The 21,082-nt window shown below is 39.7% G+C and overlaps 1 protein-coding gene across 1 annotated transcript; it reads left to right on the forward strand.

Annotated features, from left to right (window-relative positions):
* The first annotated feature begins 961 nt into the window (after window positions 1-961).
* On the forward strand, window positions 962-19,641 carry LOC113570725 (C-terminal binding protein 1). Its single transcript, XM_026999323.2, has 11 exons — window positions 962-1,047; window positions 2,362-2,408; window positions 2,625-2,800; window positions 11,573-11,727; window positions 11,822-11,966; window positions 12,268-12,474; window positions 13,086-13,300; window positions 13,790-13,920; window positions 14,381-14,508; window positions 14,592-14,712; window positions 14,985-19,641. The coding sequence occupies exons 3-11, from the start codon at window positions 2,743-2,745 to the stop codon at window positions 15,172-15,174; spliced, it is 1,350 nt and encodes a 449-aa protein (XP_026855124.2). The 5' UTR covers window positions 962-1,047; window positions 2,362-2,408; window positions 2,625-2,742; the 3' UTR covers window positions 15,175-19,641.
* The last annotated feature ends 1,441 nt before the right edge of the window (window positions 19,642-21,082 follow it).

A 21,082-nucleotide genomic window follows, 5' to 3' on the forward strand; every position in this document is an offset into this window, starting at 1 on the left:
TTAAAATGATGAAATCACTCATTTACACAAATACTTACACTTTGAATGTTGCATCAACCCTTACATTGCATGTTGTAATACGAAAACATAGAACACCTAAACATTTGTGTTATACCTGTTTTTATGGAGAGTGTTGACATTTCCATAGATAACTACTTTTCAGCTTTTCTGCATTTTAACTAGCAAAAATTTGGTTTTACATATCTGAGGTTTTATTTATATTACAGTCAGTAATAATATATATTTATATTACAGTCAGTACATGAATTAGATTAGTCATATAAATCTCCCAATGAGTGCTGAAGAAGTGATCTGAAGAAGTGATATGATGTGATACTTAACTGTAACTCAGTTTTGCCAAGCTACAGTAAAATATTTTTTAAAGTGAATTACCTATAAAGGATAATAATGACTAGTTAAATTAAGAATATCTGTAATTCATATTCTGTGCAGTTGGAATTACATTTTGAGTAGTTAGAACAGCATTTTACTAACCTTGAGTATTGAGTAAAACACCTTGAGTAAAGAGCTTTCCATAAACCTCTGCATAGAAAACTCTAGATACTGTATAGCTAACCTACAATTGTAAAAGTCAGCACAGTAATTATCAGGATATCAGCTACAAAGAAACCCAGCTGAGTGAATCTTTCTTTGTTGTATGTGAGTACGCTGAATTTACATGTAAGCTATTTCATATAGCCTACATTTGAACTAGTGTAGACTCATTCTCCTTTTAAAAAAGCATAACCCAAAACATAAGATAAATTGTGGTAGTTTTAAACTGCTGCAGAAAATCTGTTACAATCCCACCTTGACGTTTTTGACCATGTCAAAAGACCACCTCTGGGAGCCGCTATGCTATTCTGCGTTAGCATTATTTTTCCTGTGGTTCACTCTTTCTATACCACGTTGTTCACAAGGCCTCAACTCCCGACTTCCTTTTATGCAGATTTCATGGCAAGCGGTAGCGGGGAAGAGTTGTTTCACGTAACGTTACGCTGACCATACTGACCTGTCGCGGGCTAACCGCTAGATACGTTTTGTCGGGTGAGTTGTTTTATGTTACTTTTTCATTGCTACACTAATTATACATATTAAACTATTACAGCTGTGAGCACTGGACAATATAACAAGCAACCATCCACAAACTTTGCCTTTCCAGTAGTTGGTTGCTAGCTAGATAGCTTGCTAGGTAGCTATGCTACCTGGCTAGCTTGCCAGTAAATGGCAACGGGTGAAAAACTGCCTTTCTTGCTGTATGGGTCGCCACCTATAAGGCTAGCGTGGGCAAAGCTTTCAAAGACAGTAGAAAATAAGGAAACATTTAACAAAGTATTGTAATAACTACGAAATGCATTCAACACAACATTCCCTCGATTTGTTTAGCTATTTGCATTTTTCTTTAAAGTTTGTACTCATTTGAATTGTAGCTAACGTTAGCTAGCTACATTGGTTAGCTAGCTAGGTGTACAAACATCTAGATAGCTTACGTTAGCTAGCGAGCTAGTTGTTTAAGTTGCTAAGAAGTTTAGTAGAGGCTTGGAAACTACTCGACAGTTTGGCTTTTTCGACCGTTTAGCCAACACAATTCAGATTGTAGTAACTGCGAATGTACCATTAAAACACAGAGTGGATAAACGTGTACGCTAGAATAACACAAATTCATAGGAGACGACGTTAGCGAAACTGTTTTTAGCTAAAGATGTAGCTTTAGCATAGCTATTCTAAGCTGGCTAATTTTCATACAGCGGTGATGGCAACGTTAGCAGACAGCGAACTACAGCAGGCAGGTGATGGCAAGCTAAACTTGCTACTCAAGGCGACCCGCTACTAATTTGTTGAAACTTTACTACTACTTCGATTTTAAAGTAGCTAGCATTAGCGATAGCTGATTTAGATGCGTCCTTGCGATAAATGTATATGTACATTGGGTTTGCGTCAAAGTGCCAAGAAAACAAAACAGATATGTTGGCGTAAATAAAACAGCGAGAGAATAGCTACGTTATGTTTAATATGATTTGCTACTGCCGTAGTCATACTACTACCATTGAGTTTTAGTTAACTCCAGGGCTAAGTGTAACTATTATCGTAGCGCTTGCCAACTTTTTATTTTGAATTTTAGCAGATATTGCCAATTCGATTGCAAGGTGTTACGGTTTAGTTTGAACATGGAATATGTGGTCGTCTTTTTCATGTATGCCTGCAGGGTTGTGCTCGCCGCCTTATACGTTTCCTGATATTTTCTCTAGGATGAATACCAACCTCTATATGAACTGATATTTTAGAACGAACTTTTTCTAGATTGTACACGAAGTAGCCTGCAATAACTATTAACAGATTTTTTTTCTCTCTCTTAAACAGACTCCGTTTAAAGGAAGGTGACAGCTATTTATTGACTTGGTCCTCAGGTGAGACTGACAACTGTCATATCCAGTTGTGCTCTACTGTGTTGTATTATATTTTCAATTCAGCTGAGAGATGAATCCCTGTTTAAATGAATTGTAAGAACTCAATTACCCCGTTTTAAATTGTTTTGTTACTACTGCTACTTTTCAGACTTATCAGATAGTTCTACATTTATTTTTTGCTTCATTAATTATTACTTCTTGTCTGTATTATTTCAGGTTGTGAGAAGATTTCACTGATTTCTCTCCTCGTGTGGACGAGACCAAACTCTGGTCTGTGCTCTTTTACCTTCTCTTGTTGTGGCCTTAGCTGGTCTTTGTTAAGAACTGCCAGTCGATGGCTCTGATGGACAGACACAAAGTCAAGCGGCAGAGACTGGATCGCATCTGTGAAGGTGAGAATAACCTGTTGAATGTGTGCATAAATTTGACTTAATTCGCAATTATAGCTATGGCATTTTAAATAAGTGTTTAGAGCATGTTTTTCATCAGATAAGACGCATATTGAATATAACTGCTAGTAAGCTTGTAATTAAAAGTAATGCATAGATGTAGTCACTACATTTTAGTTCTTTGTAGTTTACCTTAGCAGTAATTAGGACATTGTGTTCTGATCTAGCTGGTTTGTTAACAAGTAACTTAAGAATAGGTAAATGAATGCTACTATGCAAAACATGCCCAATGAGGGTACTCGGCTTAGAAATGAAAAATGTTTAAGGGTCTGTATAGTGGTACAAGAAAATAGTCTCAAGACATTTGCATCCAATTAAAGCAACAATAACATTTTTAAAACAGTACTGTCATTGCATACAGTATTTTTGTTTTTCCTTTCAGTCAAAACATCACCAAGATCAGTGTGCTTTGTTAGCTCTTATGAATTATCAGTGTGAATTTGACACACTGAAAACTGCATATGATTACTTATTTTTTCCATATTGTGTGCTACTATTTGCAAGAATATTTATTAAAAATGTGACTGAGAAATGACTAGAGATGTATCAGAGATTTAAATCACTGTGCAACAATTACAATTTTTGTTCCTGGATAATAAGTGTTTTGTTAATTGCTTATGCTTCAAAGGTATATAAAATAGCCCATAAACTTTGCCTTTGTGTATAGGACAGTGATATTTTGACTTTCAACCTATTGTCCAGAACAGTGCAGATGGTCAGTGCTGAGTAGACGTTGTGTAACTAGTAGAATTTTAGAACTCTGACCACTCAAGCAATTACCTTTGCATAGTAGACCCTTGGTGGACTGGAAGAATGCACTGATCATGTATCCAGACCTTCCTTTGTCCATCGCCATGGTATCACACTGCCCTGAGCTCCCCGTACCCGATCCTCTGGAGAGGGAGCTTCTGTTTGCAGAAGAGAACAGCAAGTCAGAGAGCAAGGAAGATAGAGAGCCAGAATAATTTCAGAGGTGTAGCTGAAGAGAAAACCATACTACCCCATCCAAAATGTCATGAAATTTTGATCAGAAAGCATATTCTCACCAAATACAATGTCAAGAGTTTGGCATATTGACTCAAGCTGTGGAACTTGTTGAATGAAAGTGTGTAAGTTGCAGTCCAGAGGATGCGTCACTAAGATGTTTCCAGCTTCTTTATCCATTAAGATGATCTCTTCTTCTGCCCTAATGGGACTAATGTTTGTCAGAATCACCTGTAATCCAAACTAGCGGTATATCTTCATTGATGGCTCATCCAGGAATGTCAAAGCTGCACTGCTTCATAACTGGAACAAGAACACATCTCTTTCCATGGCTTACTTAGTGTACCTCAGATGATTACTACAGTATGAAAACTTGCTAGATGCTTTGAAGTATGATGAGTACAGCTGGGAAGTCGCCAGAGATTTCAAATGATAGCATTCTCGATTCTCTGTAGTGGTTTACCAAGTTTCCCTGCAACTTTGCCTTTGGGACAATGGGGACATTGAGGTGTACTACCACAGACAGGACTGGCCACAGCAAAATGAGTTCTCTGCAGTGAGAAACAGCATCTTGTAAGAGTACTACTGGACCTCTGGAAGGTGTTGATGCCACCACTGTACATTGTATTGAGCCTTATGAAAGAATTTGTCATAGCTCCAGATAGTCAGCAGCCGTCATGTTTTCATCCCTAAGCTCGGAGGCAAAGGTCGAAGCCAGTGTCACTGATGAAGATCCTGAGTGCAGGGAATTCACAAAGCAGCTCACTAGGAAGCAGAAAACTGTGGAGCTGTTTGAGGCACTGTTGAAAAACTGTCAAAATGGATTGCAGGGTGTCCCTCAAAGTCTATATCCTTGATGCTCATCTTGATAAGTTCAAGGAGAACATGGTGAGCTTGAGGAAAAAGACCAGCACTTCCATCAGGACAGATTGGGCCTTGAATGCTCATTAACATGGACAGTATAATGAGAACATGGTGGGAGACTACATTTGGGGCCTGAATAATGAAAGTATTTACAGTGTAATTGTAAATCTTGAATAACTGCTCACCTCAAAATCTTTTGTGATCATCAAGATGTTTTTTTTTTTTCTTTATGTGAAAGAAAAGCTGCAAATTTGCCCTTTAAAAAAAAATATATATATATTTACATTTCAAAACATCAGTCCTCATCACAAATATTATGGGGAACGAAAGCCATTTTCTATACTTTAAACGCATAAGCAATTAGGATGTAGGCTAAAGCTACCCAGGCTCAAAACTGTTAAAATGTGGCTTTTAGCCAATGGTGATCACCTTTTATAAATTATTTAATTGACCATATTTATGGTAAGAATCAGTTACTGATATGTAAGTATGGTATTATTTATGGCATATCTTAAAACATGGGTATATGTGCAAGTTTCACATATACAAATATTCAAGACCCAGGATGTGTGCTAAGAGGTAGGGATTATGTAGTTTAAGTTATTCAGGCTTGTGTTTACATACCGTTGATTGTGTGATTGGATTGTTTGAATGTGTTTAGTGTGAGCTTGTGGGCAGGTAAAGAGCTAGAGCTAGGCTGTAGCAAAGGCAGAGTGCTATTCTTTCTTATCTCTGCTCCTTCCTGTCAACCGCTGGGGTGGGGGAGACAGCTGGCAGGCCTTAAAGGGGCTCTTGCCCAGCGCAGCTAAAGGCAGCAGGAACAATGTGGGCCTAAATGGGGTGCTTCAGCTATTTATGGCACACTCAGGATAGTGTGCGCTAAAAATGGACTTGATTTTTTGGACTTGATCTCTTATGAGTTCTGGAATCAAAGTAGTCTTGCCCCAAGATATAACTAAATCAGATTGGTTCCGGTAACATTCTCAGCTAGAAAATGTTTGAGTGACATCATTTACGCCCAGTTGTCTCTACTGGTGTTAGCTAGTGGTTATCATCTAGCCTAGTAGGCGATGAAAAAAATGTTTTATGAATAACATTTAATACAGATCTGAAATTATATTCATGGGAAATTCCTGCTTGAGAAATATGTGCATGTGAACAGCGCATGTAGGACCTGATAAGTACACATGTATGCAGCTGTTATGTTATCAGGACAGGATGATGATGAATAATTTTGTAAGATAATAGAATGTTTTCTGTTCTAAGTCAGTGGTCTATATATATTTTCTTATCCTGGCAAAATGTAAATAATAACCAAACACAGTGAGCACTAGCCTTCCCACCTGCAGTGTGTGTTGGTGCCATTAACCAATTTCAGATGTTACTCACAAAGGTATTGGGTATTTTACCTAAAAAAACCCCCAACAGAAAATAGACATTGAAGTGAATTCACTGAATTTATCAAATACTTTTAATTGTGCTTTCTCATAAACTGGCTTTTTCTTTCTTAAGTGTATTTTCTTTCAAAGTGCAGCTTCTGCATATTGTGATCTTTTCACACATTGCTTACCACAGCAGGCTTTACACCAACCCATGTCGAGTGCTGTGCTTAACCAAGATTGTTGAGCATAAAATGGAGCTGACCTGGGTCAAGCTACGTGGCTTATGTTTTTTTGGTTTTTTTTTTGCTTGCTAGCAGCTGATATTGTTAGTTGTATAGACTGGCTATGTAGCTAGTCTGTTCAAAATGATATAAATTGTGGTTGCTTTTTAGTTAGCAGGTATCTCTCTGGTTTATAGAAGTATAGCAGGGACACCAGGCAAATTGTAACCATTAGCCACATGTTAAATTAGAAGTAAACCATGCTCATGTCCATTTTAATGATGCACAATAATTTTTGCACAGCAATGGCTACATTCATTTTCAGTGCTGCTCACACACATACGGCCTATGAAGGACCCCTGTCTGAAACATCTTGTTTCTCTGGAAACCTTATATATGTAGTTGAAAAAAATATAGATGGATAGATAGATATATAGATGGATAGATATATAGATAGATAGATAGATAGATAGAGAGAGAGAGAGAGAGGAGATATATAGAGAGAGAGGAGATATATAGATATGTGTATCTATATATATATATATATATATATATATAGATATGTGTATCTATATATATATATATATATATATATATATATATATATATATATATATATATATATTACAGAGAGATACACCTCTATAGAGATATAGATTTGATATAGATATATAAATTGTATGTGTGTGTATAATAGATATACACACACACACATATATATATATATATATATATATATATATCTCTTTCTCATTCATATATATATATATATATATATATATATATAAAAGACTGGAATCAGAATGCCTATGAGAACAAACTGCTGTGTCTTTAAAAAAAACAACTTCTGCCCAAATGCCTCTAGCGCTTCTTGTATATGCTAATGAGGTTAGTGCTGGTTGGTCAGCACGCAATGCTGTGCCCCTGATTGGAGCTGGCATGTGGGGGAGGAGCTGGGTGTGGATGACAGCTGGGAGCCTGCCAGGCAAAAACAGTCTGACACTGATTGTAAAGGGTGGACAGAGAGTGATAGAGAGCGATAGAGGGAGAGGAGAGAGAGAGAGAGAGAGAGAGAGAGAAGACAGGCGTGCACACTTCATGATGCAAGGTTAGGATGTGTATGTTTGTGTACGTGTATTTTTGGTGGGCTGTGAAGAAAGGCTTTAGGGTTGGGAGTAACGTGGGATGGGTGTGGTTTCTCCAGCGGTCGTAATTTCCTTTTTGACAGTGTGTATATGTCCTTGTGGTCTTGCTGAGTTGAGCAAGTGTGTGTGTGTGTGTCTGGCAAGCAGGAGGTAGGGTGTGGTGCTGCTGTATTATCATTCCCCCCCCCCCATGTGTCCCTCCTGTAGCAGCAGCAGGGTAAGAAAACGAGGTGGAGGGGTGGGGAATGCAGAGAGAGAGAGAGAGAGGGAGACAAGGGGGTTTGGCAAGAGGGGGTGGTAGGGAAGAGATGGAGGCCTGAGCTATGAATGAATGGCATTGTTCGCATGGCCATGCCTCCTCTGCGGCTCTCTCTCTTTCATAGACACTGGCGCAGGCTCAACACACGACATCTGTGCTAGTTGCCGCCAAGCAATACTCCCTCTGTGACCTCGGTGGAATAAGCTTTTTCATTGTGTACATGAGGGTTTTATGATTGTTTTTGCTGCACTGACGTTTTCCCCTCTCCATGTATTTTAAGACCCCCTCCACTTTTGTTTTAACTGGGACTAGTAGCATTTTTTCCTCCATAAAATATCTAGTCTCTGCCATTTCAAAATTGTGTATGTATGCTGTGAAAATGAATGAATGGAAGAGGAGTTCACAGATATTTGTATTATAGCCCTCTCTGTGCCATGCTTCTCAGTGAATTGACTGGTGTGTTAGTGAGAGTGAAATGAGTGTTCTTGTATAAACACCCGCTGCTCTACAAAAAGTCTCAAGCTAGCAATGGACTGGGCACCTGTCGTTGTGGCACTGGGGAAAAAGATTTTGGAGAAAGTGGGCTTTGATCTCATTTGTGTTTTTTTTTTTTTTTTTTTCCTATTACATTTTAAATGATCATACTCTGGTGTTTTAATTGTATTCTTTGGTTTCATGTTTAGAAAAAAAATTGGAATATGTTGATTATATAGGGGACCTTTTTTTGTTGTTGTTGTTCAATACTGAATTGCAAAATGATTTATTTAATAAAAAATATTTGGGGGGGTAGACTACACTGCCAAAGCTTGAAGCATTTGCAGTGTAGTTGGTCCTTTCCCCCCCTTCGTCATACATCCAAATTACTATATTGGAATCAAATTTACCACTCAGTTTTGAAGAATGCCCACTTTGATTCTAATCTGTTATCAGCTCATGTCATTTTGTTGTGAAGTAGAACTTGCCTTATGCTGATAATTCAGTTATTTCACTATCTGTTTAAAAGTTAAATTTGCTGTAGGTGGGATGAAGTTACTCTTGGTAACTGTTGCATTTTGGGTATTTGGCAGATGTTGGCTCATTTTTAATGGTGATTGATGTGTAACCATTAAGTGCTAATGAAGTTGAGAAGGCAGTGTCTCTTTCTGCCAAAAACTTAAGTGGGCCCATGTGTAGCTTGTCCAAATTTGCAAGTAGCTTTCCTTACCTCCTAATATAAAAGGTCAATACACCTTCATAAAGTTCTAGTGATCTGTTGAGAAACTGTCCAATAACCAAGAAAAGCATTATTTAAATACCTAAACACAGATTTAGGATCACTGTGTTTTGTAGTGGTCTTTCAGTTCCATCTTGCTTCTGGAATGGGAACAGCTATACTGTGGAACCCAGGTCCACTCCCTATTGCTGCAGCAGTATTCAAGGCCATTGTGTTTGAAAATAGCAAACTATGGTAGATATGTGTTTGAGGCATGCAAATGAAAGCAGTTCTCTGGGGTGAGGGTCAAAGTGAGTTGTGTTTCTAGACGCACTGCAGAATTTAGGTCATCACGAGTCATATCAAGACTGCCTGCCCCCACTCACCAGTTCTTCCATTGCCCTTGTCATCCCACACTCCATCATTTCTCCTGGTCCCTCCATCCACCTCATCATCTCGCCCCCAACCCCTTTAGCTGAACAGCTGGTGGGGGGAGGGCTTGGATATGAACATGAGCCAGCAGTGGTGTGATTCTCAGTGTACAGATCCATGTATGAGTGTGTCAGTAGGTGGAAGTCGGGTATGCTTTTGTTTGTCTTTTTACATTACTTCTGCGGCCTTGCAGTGTATGGAGAATTAAACCGCGTAAAATGCAGGACACATTTGTTATTGGTCTTCTATAAGTTATGCACATTATCATGCCACAGCTAAAACACAAAACAGATATGATTGCTTAGCTTGGTATTTTTGCGTGCATTGAAATACAATCATGGCATTGTCACTTTTCTTAAATGAATGGCGTTGTGTTGGATTTTTTTGTGCGATTTTGAAATGCAATCCAAACTTAGGAATGAAATCCAGGCAGGTATTACATTTCACTGTCTCTACACAGTAAAGGTGGCACACAAACACCATGCCTTCCATGTTTGAGGCCATGAATCTCTATAACTTAAGGCTTAGGCATTAAGTGTCAAAATGAAATATAATCAACAGTCCAATCGCAGCTTTGAGCTGACTTATCCAGTTGAGCTGACTGATGTATGAGACTTATAAATCTAGTTTGTTGGAATTTGAAAAGATTCACATAGTAGTGTAAACAAATCGTTTAGTGCAGTGTTTGTACCATTACTGATGATTATATCCTCTTCAGAGTAGTTTTATAATATAGAATGAGACCGGTGGAAGCTGTCTAAGGCCCAGAATAGTCTGTTGAAACAGTAAGGACTATTCACAGCATTCAAGTGATAATGTACTATTAGTCAGTTAGTCTGTCGAGTCCTGTCTGAAAAATGTTATGTCTGTGGCTTGCCACTTACATGGTTGATTTCATTAAGCTGTAGACTCTTAGGATATCAGTACTTGGCATCAGTCTAGCAGTAGAAATACATTGCATTGAATTTGAGTCACCTTTAAGGACAGAGGGTGAAATGCAATAGCCACCTGGAGTTCATTCCTAGGTTTGGATTGTATTTCAAAATGGCACAAAAAAGGAAAAGCAATGATTGTATTTTATTGTATACCAAACAATTAAGCAAAACCATGTCTGCATTTAGTGATGATTGTGGCATAATAAATACTCTAATAGAAAGGCAAATGCATTTTGCATTCCAAAAAGTTGTTTATGCATTACTTTTTATTTAGTGTTGGTCTTCCATAGTTGACACAATAGTCTAATGAATGTATCATGTGACTGACTATAGGTTGGAAATTGGAGGAAACTTAAACATGTTTTTCCCCGTTCCATAAGGGCAGAAACTAAAAATGTTTGTTTATATATATATATATATATATATATATATATATATATATATATATATATATATATATATATATATATATATATATATATAAATACACACACACACACACACACACAGACAGTTATGTCTTTATTGAGTCATCAAATTGACTGTTATACTTATTGAAATGAAAGCCTTTCAAAACTTTTAATTATATGATTTGCACTGTTGGGATATGATTTAATCAAGCCTTTGGAAGTAGATTCATAAGAGTTAGGTTTTTCTTTTAGAAAGCATAAAGGGCCACAGTTACAAAGAAAGAACACCTGATTTATTTAATTTCAGTGAAGGGTTCTTGTAGGGCAGGCCAAGCCATGTAAACGTGACTTGTAAGAGGCTGCTTTTATTTGTGCTAGACTAAGTTTTCTGACAGTGGTCCAAGTCCCGTGGGGGAGTATCCAGTATCATATAATCCTCGCTTCTCAGTGCAGTGAACTGTTTCTAATAAATAAATCATGGGCCCAGTAATCAATATGGCTAGAAATATTCAAGCTTAAGTTTACATGTTTGATTAAAGCAGGGATTCCTTCCAAACCCATTTATAACATCTGCCTGCTTTTACTATCCTGGTTAAATTTGTTTAGCCACAGCGTTACCTAAATATGGGATGTTTGTGCTAAGACTTTAGATTTTCTTATGGGTCACGGGTCTGACAAGCTGCCTGACATTTGGCTGACATTTTAAAACACAGAGGTAAGCACTGACAAACTGGTGAAGCATGAAGCACAGCCCAGTCAATTCTATATGTGATTGTCAAGCCTGGTAGTTCAATTAGTAAATGTTGTCCTGTGTTCATACATTTCGGCAATAATAAAAAAAAAAAGAAAAAAGCTCTGCATGATTTAAAAGGCTTTGCTTATGTCCCATAGGCATTCGCCCACCCATCCTCAATGGGCCCATGCACCCTCGGCCACTGGTGGCGCTGCTGGACGGGCGTGACTGCACGGTGGAGATGCCCATCCTGAAGGACGTGGCCACTGTGGCCTTTTGCGATGCCCAGTCCACCCAGGAGATCCACGAGAAGGTACAGGAGTAGTGCGTAGCATGGTGTTTTCTTCCACTGTGTGCATGTCCTGTGGCTGCGTTGCAGTGAAGGTGTCCTTCAATCTGGATTCCAGGTTCTTAACGAGGCTGTGGCTGCGCTACTCTATCACACCATTACACTTTCACGAGATGACCTGGACAAGTTTAAAGGGCTTCGGGTCATTGTGAGAATTGGGAGTGGATATGACAACGTTGACGTTAAAGCCGCGGCAGAGCTTGGTAAGATTTGATATTCGAGTCTTTGAGCAATTTATATCTAGTTAGTCACTAGTTGTGATTTTTCAGTTGAATTTCATCCCTGGTCACACTATCTGATGAGTCGTGCCTTTTCTGTTATAAGATGCCAATTCTTACTGTTTTTCTGATTGATGATAGTTAATTGAGTGAGCAAATCTTGAGTGCATCACACTCAATTAAACTGGACTTTCAAAAGGATAGTCTGGATGAATAGTCTTTTGAATATGGCAAAAATCCTTCTTTTACAGTTAACAGTACACACTACCCTGACTTCTGTATACAGGTATAGCTGTGTGTAATGTGCCTGCGGCATCAGTGGAGGAGACGGCAGACACTGCCATGTGCCTGATTCTGAACCTCTACCGGCGGGTCACCTGGATGCACCAGGCCCTGCGGGAGGGCACCCGAGCATCCAGTGTGGAGCAGATCAGGGAGGTGGCTGGTGGTGCTGCTCGCATTCGGGGAGAGACCCTGGGCATCATTGGCCTCGGTAAGCCTTTGTCTGTTCTGCTGTTTTGAAATGAAATCAACATTAGTCAAGAGCAGCTGCTGTTCTGTGTTTCCTTACCTGTTGCAGATATGTATAATTGTTTTTAAATCGGTTATTCAAACTTGGTAGTGATTTCAGTTCAGATTCAGTTTGTTTGCAACCTTCAGTTCATTGATCGTCAGGCACAACCATTTTCATTAGATGTTTTTCAGCATTAATAGTGGTAGACAGAAGTGCTTCAGATGCGTTTAGTGTTTTCTTATCTAGTCCTCTGGAAGTCTCCTGACATTTTTGCTTTAACCCAGTTTCCAACACAACAGAATTAAGTCTTTAAGTGTTCTTGATTGCTTGATTCAAGTTTGTTGCTTGCAACATCTGTGAGTCCCTGAGGACTTCACTGACAAATGCTGCTTTAGGTATTTTTTGTGCTTTTCACATTGCTTCTTTTGGGTTTCTACTCTTGGTTTGAACAGTGACTTAGCATTAGCTGCTGTTGAAAGGGGCAGATGATGTTATCAGCCAGAACAGATTAACGCTTGCTGCAGAAGAGGTGAAGAAACTGAGTGCAGTTCAGAACAGCATGTTGTCTGACATTGACATTTGTGTTTTAGGGCGCGTGGGACAGGCCGTGGCTTTGAGGGCGAAGGCCTTTGGTTTCGGGGTGATCTTCTATGACCCGTACCTGCCCGAGGGTGTGGAGAAGTCACTGGGCCTCCAGCGTATGGCCACCCTACAGGACCTGCTTATCCACTCAGACTGTGTTTCCCTTCACTGCAGTCTGAATGAGCACAACCACCACCTCATCAATGACTTTACCATCAAACAGGTCAATAACACACACATAAACACATCACCCGATCAATGACACCATCAAACAGGTAAAATATTCCACATAATCAAAGGCCTTTCATCAGACTGATGGCTGCCACACCTAGTCATATTGTGAACTTTCACAAAGATACCTTATGAACATTGTTTTCCCCCCCTTTCCATTTTTGTGATCAAATGCTTGTCTGCTCTATGAACATGTCTAAAGGCACACATTCGACACCATTAAAGCCGCTATTTCTTGTCTAGGAATTCTGTACCTTACCCTGTTTACCTAGGAGTTAGTTTTGATACTAAAGTGGACTAGTTAGCTTAACTATTTACATTAACTGTCCAATAAACAGCCCCCTATGAAGGCAATTACCTTAGTGTTGTCCAAGCGCACACATTTTTTTCTAAAAACACTATGATTCACTGGTTGGTGTTGTAACATCCACTATGCTGAAACCGCAATCACATTTACATGATCCGCTGGTTGGTGTTGTAGATGCGCCAGGGTGCATTCCTGGTGAACACAGCGCGGGGGGGGCTGGTGGATGAGAAAGCCCTTGCTCAGGCTCTCAAAGAGGGCAGAATACGGGGAGCAGCTCTAGACGTCCACGAGACAGAGCCCTTTAGGTGAGCCTATGTGTGTGAAAAACATGGATATACAACCCTTTAGTAGAGCCTGTGGATGTGAGACGGAGAACGTGTGGGTGCATGCACACATGGGTGGGTGGCTGGGTGGGCGTATGTCTTTGTGTGTGGGTCGATGGTGCGCACGCGCACACACACACACACACAGAGAGAGAGAGAGAGAGAGAGAGAGAGAGAGAGAGAGAGAGAGAGAGAGAGAGAGAAAGTCCTTTAGGTGAGCTGTAAATGTGGGTGGATATGAGCAGAGGGAATGGAATTCTTTACCTGAGGTGTGTAGGTGTATGAGTTGGAGAGATTTGGGCTCCTTTAGATAAGTCCTATAGGCTGTGGGTTGTGTAAGAGATTAGGGACAGTTACTTGGCTTAATGGGTCTGCTATATGTAAGCATATAGTCTATGATCACAAAAACCATGTCATAGTTCCTTCCCTCACTCCTCTCCAGTTTCAGCCAGGGCCCTCTGAAGGATGCCCCCAACCTGATCTGTACACCGCATACATCCTGGTATAGCGAGCAGGCCTCCATTGAGGCCAGGGAGGAGGCAGCACGGGAAGTCCGTAGGGCCATTACAGGTCAGAAAAATCCTGTCACCCCAAGACCTTGCCACCCTTTTCATTGTCCCAGCACTCCATTAGTTAATTCTCTGTTTCTGCAGGTCGTATTCCAGACAGTCTGAAGAACTGTGTTAATAAGGAGTACCTGATGGCTGCTTCCCAGTGGCCGTCTATGGATGCTGCAGCTGTGCATTCTGAACTTAATGGAGCTGGAAGCTACAGGTGAAGTGCATCAGATCATTCCCTTGGAACAGGTTCAGCATATCTGCAGCCATTACCTTACTGATATTAAAAGATGGAATGCATGCTTAACATGATTGATTTTTCTTGTCTCACAAAGATACCAGCACAAAATTAAAACACAAAATAAAACGTTATTTCTTTATGTAAAAGGCATGTGTGTAATTAGGTTTCTGTTCTTTTCTCATCTCATGATTATTTTTCAAAACCAATGCTGTAAACCCTAATGTTGAGAATCCTGTGTTCTTTCTTAGGTTCCCGGCTAGTCTCATTGGTGTAGCACCGGGTGGTCTAGCCAGTGCAGGGGCAGGAGTGGAGGGCATTGTGGCGAGCACTTTGCCCCTGGCCCATGCCATTGCCCCGGTCTCGCACCCACCGCACACCCCCTCACCCGTGCAGCCCTCCAAGGCGGAGGCTGACAGAGACGTCCCTTCTGACCAATAGCATCCCAACACATTCCATCGTTGCCCCAGCGATGCCCTTTCACGTTTTGTAGGGCTGAACCCATGCCGAAGCCCTGCTTTGATGTGACCCCGGGTCAACCTAGTTCAACAGAACACAAGTCTAAACCCAGAAGTGACCCGCTGAAAAACATTGTTTGTTTGTCCCCCTCCCCCCTCGTCGTATCCTCTCCCCACCCTGCCCTCACTTGTGCAGTAAGCAATAACTTTTCTCAAGGATTAAGTAATTAAGTCATTTTTTTAGGCATTTAAACCCCTGTTTTTTTGTTTTGTTTGTTTTTGTTTTTTTAAATCTACTCTGGATTAGTTGGAGTTTATTTGAGTAGTGTCTCTTCTACCTGACTTCTTTCTGTCCAGCTGTTTTAGAAGTGTAGTGAAGAAAGCATGAACCTTTCTCTCCCACTCCCCACCTACATTTGATATTTCACTTCCTTTACCATAGTGTGGAACAGCAAAGCAAAGTCAAAAAGATGGCTTAAGTCTTTGAACATTTTATTTCCTTTATGGTTCCAAGGGATAGTCAACAACAGCAACTTATTTCCAATCTTAACTAGATTTCGAATGACGTCTGTGATCTGCATGTGGCTCTTGGTAACTCGGAGCACATGGAAAGCTCAAACTGGTTTCCACTCTTCACATTGTGGGCATCCTATAGAACTCTGTCTTGTCATGAGAGTGGAAGACGAGGGAATGCTGCCTCTCCTGGAACTATTAAGGATTTGTTCAGTCATGTACTTCAGTCTGTGTTTAAAGTATGCATGGGTGACAGGTCTGCTGTGAGATCATCATAAATGGGACATTCTTTGTGTACAACCGTTTCATTGATTTCCATATACAACGTGTCCAGTTTTCCATGTCACCTGTCAAACTATGTGAGAGTGAATCCTTTTGGTCTCAGTGTTGCATTGTGTTTGGCGCCTTTCAGATTTTTTAGATTTTATAGGACAAAGGTGATTATATATTATGGGAGTGTATGAAATCTGCTCTTATTGTTTGGTTTGTGTGTAACTCTGAACTTCACCCTTGTCTTTGTGTTTGTTTCTCTTATAAAGACCTTTTGTTAGAGGATATACAGTAACCTGTTTGTCATTGTCTACACTTAAACAGACTATCATTATTTTCACTGTTTTTATGAATTTATGGGAAGGAAAAGGAGGCATGTTTTCAGTCTGTAGGCTGTAGTTCATTCACAAACTTCAATATTACCATTATGTCTTCATACACTGCTCTTTGTAACTTCTCTCTGTGCTGTTTTAACAAAATGGTGGACATGCTTATTTTTTCTCCTTTAACAGTAACATGCTGTAGTTTTTGTTGGGTGGGATTGGGTTTTTGTGGGGGTGTTTTTTTTTTGTTTTTTTTTTACTCTTGCTTGTTTCAAATATATTCTTGTCCTCCATGATGAACCTGATGTGTACACCTCAGTATGCTTTACCCCTTTGTTTCTCTCTTTTTTTTCTTTTCTCTTGGTCCCTCTCTTCTCTCACACTGATATCTCTGTGTTTCCTGCCTGTGCCTCCTTGAGTGATTAGGCCTTGTACTGACGCACCCTGGGCCACCCTGCCTTTATCTCTTGTGGTCCTTCCCTGTTGCTCCTGCTCGTCCTGTGACATCACTGTGTAGAAGCCAGCCCAGCCCTGCCCTTGCCTTGCCCGGCCAGGCACTCAAGCAAAGAGGAAACCCCTTGTGTATTGTACACTTGCACGCGCACACATGTCCTCCAGTAAACCTACTGCAGTAAAAGTTTTGGAGATATGCTTAAGGTGAAGGCTGGGCTTTTTGAGTCTGCACCTCCCCCCTCATCCCACAACCCTTGGTAAGTGACTCCCAAACTAGTCACAGGGTCTTGTTCTTCATGGAAAAATGGAAAACTCTGTAGTAACAAAGAGCTACCAGTAGGTGCCGGTGATGCAATGTTTCTCAGAGTTCAGTCTCGCAGCACTTCATTTCACACACTGCAATTCTTTCAGACAAACTCGTTCCAGCTCAGCACTGATCAAGGCTTTTGGAGAATGTCCAGGGTTTTGTTTTTTTTATAAAGGACAGTGTCTACCTATTAGAAACTTGATATTGGATCTGGTCATATAGAGATGGAGGCAGGCAGACTTGGAGTAGACCACTGTCCATAAGCAGTCAACTGACTTCCAAAGACCTGGGGCAGAGAAGTGTGGGCCGCACCGTTTGTCTCTCTAACAGTAAAATCCCTGAGACAGGCGCATATTTTCTCCTGCAGATCCTGTCAGTGTTGGCTCTTCTCTGGTTCTCCACCCCACCCTTTCTTTTCCTATAATTGTTAAGGATATCTTTATATCTTTTTCCAATAACTCAACCCAGCATAAGGAGCACAGAAGCTTAAAACGAGAGTTTGGATGAAGCTAGTTCACGGGCAAACCAGTCATTGTCCAAAAGGGGACGCCATCCCCAGGATAAGCATGTTAGCTCTGAATACTGTTCTGCATCAAGGGAAAACCTTTGTAGTACCTCAGTAACAGATATTGAATGTATGCTTTACTGTTCTTGTTCTTGCTCTTTTTTTTTTTTTCTTTGTACAGCTTTTTTAGATGGTAGTTTCCTATTTCTGAAGTGTTGCGTGCTTGAGTGTATATTTTCAGCTCTTTCAATACGTCTGATGAACCCTACCCATTGTTGAAATCCTGCCCTCCCCATTTTTTTGTTTTTGTTTTTTTAAATATGTATAAAGCATCCACTTGTTTGATTAGCTAGATTAATAGGTTAATCTTATGTTTAGAGCTAACCCTTTCTTTCATTTGTAATTAATGAGCACAAATCAACATTAATTTACTCTGTGGATGTATGTGTATTAGTGATTTGTATAATTGTGGGGATTAGGGTCTGGTAAACTAGGTAACTAGTGCATTTGAAAATAAACTCTTAACAGGATGATTTAAGAACATTGCCTACTTCTAGGGCCATTCACCCTTATCCTAAACTTGGACTAAATTATTCTGTTGAGTATTTTTTTTTCTTGGCAAAAATCCAGTGTAGTTTTAGTACATTTTTTGTCAAGGACAAAATTGTATGTTGGATCTCACTGGCTTGAATCCCACGTCTGGACACTGTTGTTTAAATGATTCTGATCTTCATGCCAACATACCCCTTGAACGAATATGAATCTCATGGAATAATGCATGTTATTCACATGAGGTCGAAATACGACACAATATTGCAATATAGGAACTGTTTTTGGATAACTTGGTGCATCCTTGACTTCCCTGTCCCCATTTTGCTGGTTTTCCACATTTTGATGTTTGGTTTCTGGTGTGGTAGTTCTACTGAACTAAAGTGGCACCCATTATACCCATATTGAAATTTTCTTGCTACTCTGTCCTTTGCTATATATTTTTGACTGCTGTCATTTATTGGATTTTTGAGCATAACTGGCATTTCCTTTGCTATCGTTTTCATCAGGCTTTGGCATCAGCTGTGCACTGTACATTTACATTTTTTGTGTATAATTAATTTTAGTTGATATCGTTCAGTGTTCTACATGTTGTATGGAAACATTTCAAACAGATCTCTCTTCCCTTCGTTCTTCCCCTCAGTCACATTGCATTTAAAGATCATTTTTAGCAGCTAGTCTAATGGGCCTCCTCCGGGATTTCACTTACATGTAATCATTTAGCCCCTCACTGCCTTAAAGATGTAGACTGTGATGGGTTTGGTGCCGGCCTCTTTCGGCCAATCCCTGCAGTACGCATACAAGAGAGAGGAAGTTTTCTTTAGCCATTCTCTGCTAAAAGGTCATAGCTCTGTGTGCTGTATGCATATGTCCAGCTGGATTTTTCCTTGAGTTGTGAATTGGGCGCTGGTTGGCTGCTCTTTAAAGCTCCTTTTCAGGCTCTGCTAACCCATGGAATGGGGTGCAGCTATCGCTAAATCTAGTTCATGAAGGGAGATGGAGTATAGAGGAAAATGTGAGTCTGGAGCAGTCACTTTCTCTCTCAGGGTTCAAATGCACACATATCCTCCAGGAGTTTGTGGGTCACTCAACTCCAAAACCTCAGAATGAAGATCTAGAACTCCACATTGTTCTCATTCAGTCCTTTCTGTCTACATGATGTCTCTTTTCTACTCTCCCCTTTTTTTTTTCTTCTTGGCATATTTGTCGCACTGACATCTAACAATGAAAGAATGAATGTTTTAATTGAACTGTGTGTAATGTTGAAATTGGGAAATGTATTTTTACAACATGTGAACTTTTTATTCCTTTCTTTCACCACCTTTTGTTTTTGTTGTGAATTGATTCTTTTCCCCCCCATCACTAGACTGCAAAAACAACAAAAAGGAAAAAAAAAAAACTCCAATAACTAGGCTCTTAAGCTTTTACTTTTGTTTTTGTTTACTTTTTTATTAGAAAACAATCATGTTTGTGATGGTAACCTCTGATGGTAAATTCCACAAGGTATTTTAATAAAATCCTAAAGATTAACCCCTTGTTTATTGTCTTTGTTAAAGAAAATTGAGTTTACATAACTATAGAAATTGTTTTTGATTGTTATTAAGGAAATTATTGCTGTTGTATGTGGTTTTTTATTTTATTTTTTTTATTTTTGTTTTTTTTTTTTTTTACACCAGGCAGCCTCCACAGACTGTGTATATCCTGCCCCTGGCGAAGGTTGGCAGTTATGGTGCTATTAGCTTTATGAGGGCTACAGTGCGTGCACTCCCTACCATGCCTGCCAACTAAAATCATTACCATATGGCCCTTTTATGAGGGTTCTGTCCTGTAGCCTCGATTTTTGACCCACATTTAGTACAGCAACATAGAGTGCTATATTTCCAACTAAATTATAAAAGGATCTTAGCAGGTGAGGAGGCTCACCGAGGATGTGAGGTATCTTCTCAAGAGGATTTGTGACCTTTTTTCAATTACCTATACTAATTTTGATCTAAATAGAGAAAAAAAGATGTCTGTACTTGTGCTAAAGAGAAAATATAAGATGCCTGTATTTTTAAAGCTTGCTTGGTGCCATCAGCTAGTGGGACCTTTGGAACAACTTGGTTCTCAAACAGCACTTGTAAAGGAAAAAGAAGTGTGTTCTAGAAATCGTTTGCCCTCATTTCACAATGGGTGCTTGGCAACCCCTTAACAAATTAAAATGCAGGCTACTTTGAGTGTGTGTTTTATGTTACAATTCAGCAAAATTGGCTATTGTGTTGTTGCTGGGTATATAAATATTTGAAGCAAATGTAAAATATCTGCTTTAACTTCCTTTTTAGTGTTTTTCTTTTGTGTGTCATTCAGGTAAGCATCACAAAGTGCTCCAGTGTCTGCAGAAATACCCTTTTGCATTAATTTTTTAAAATATTTTTAAAAATTAAAATTTATTTATTTTTTTTTTAGCACAGGCCTGCAACAGTTCTGTTTTCTGTTTTGTAGATATGCATGGAGACTCTTAAGGTCATAATGAATATTGAAATTAACTCCTAAGGTAGATTTATACTGAGGAATGTGTCTGACACTAGACTATAGTCATCAACCCTAATTCCCTGATTACAGCAGCAGTACATGGGGTTTTGCCATTGTAAGAGCTGATCACTGACCACTCGCCCTACTACATGTCCTGGCAAGAGTTCCGCATATTATGTCTAAAGAGGTTTCACTGAAATAAAGATTTAAAGCAACTTCCACAGTTCTCACACCACAGTCAACAAAGGACAACTGTTAACGCTGCACTTGGTCATGATCTAAATGTTTGCAAATGGATTGCTCCCAGTGCGCATCACTGTTCAGGGTGGTTTCTCTCTTTTCACTTAAGTGCATCAGCACTTAATCCCAGGCCATGATGTCAGTTTTTCCACTGAATATTTAGCTTGCTAAGAAAGCTAAGTTGAAATAGGCTTAAAAGTTGCACTCAGAGGTACACCTG

Source organism: Electrophorus electricus, chromosome 12 (genome assembly GCF_013358815.1).
Source record: "Electrophorus electricus isolate fEleEle1 chromosome 12, fEleEle1.pri, whole genome shotgun sequence".
NCBI lineage: Eukaryota > Metazoa > Chordata > Actinopteri > Gymnotiformes > Gymnotidae > Electrophorus > Electrophorus electricus.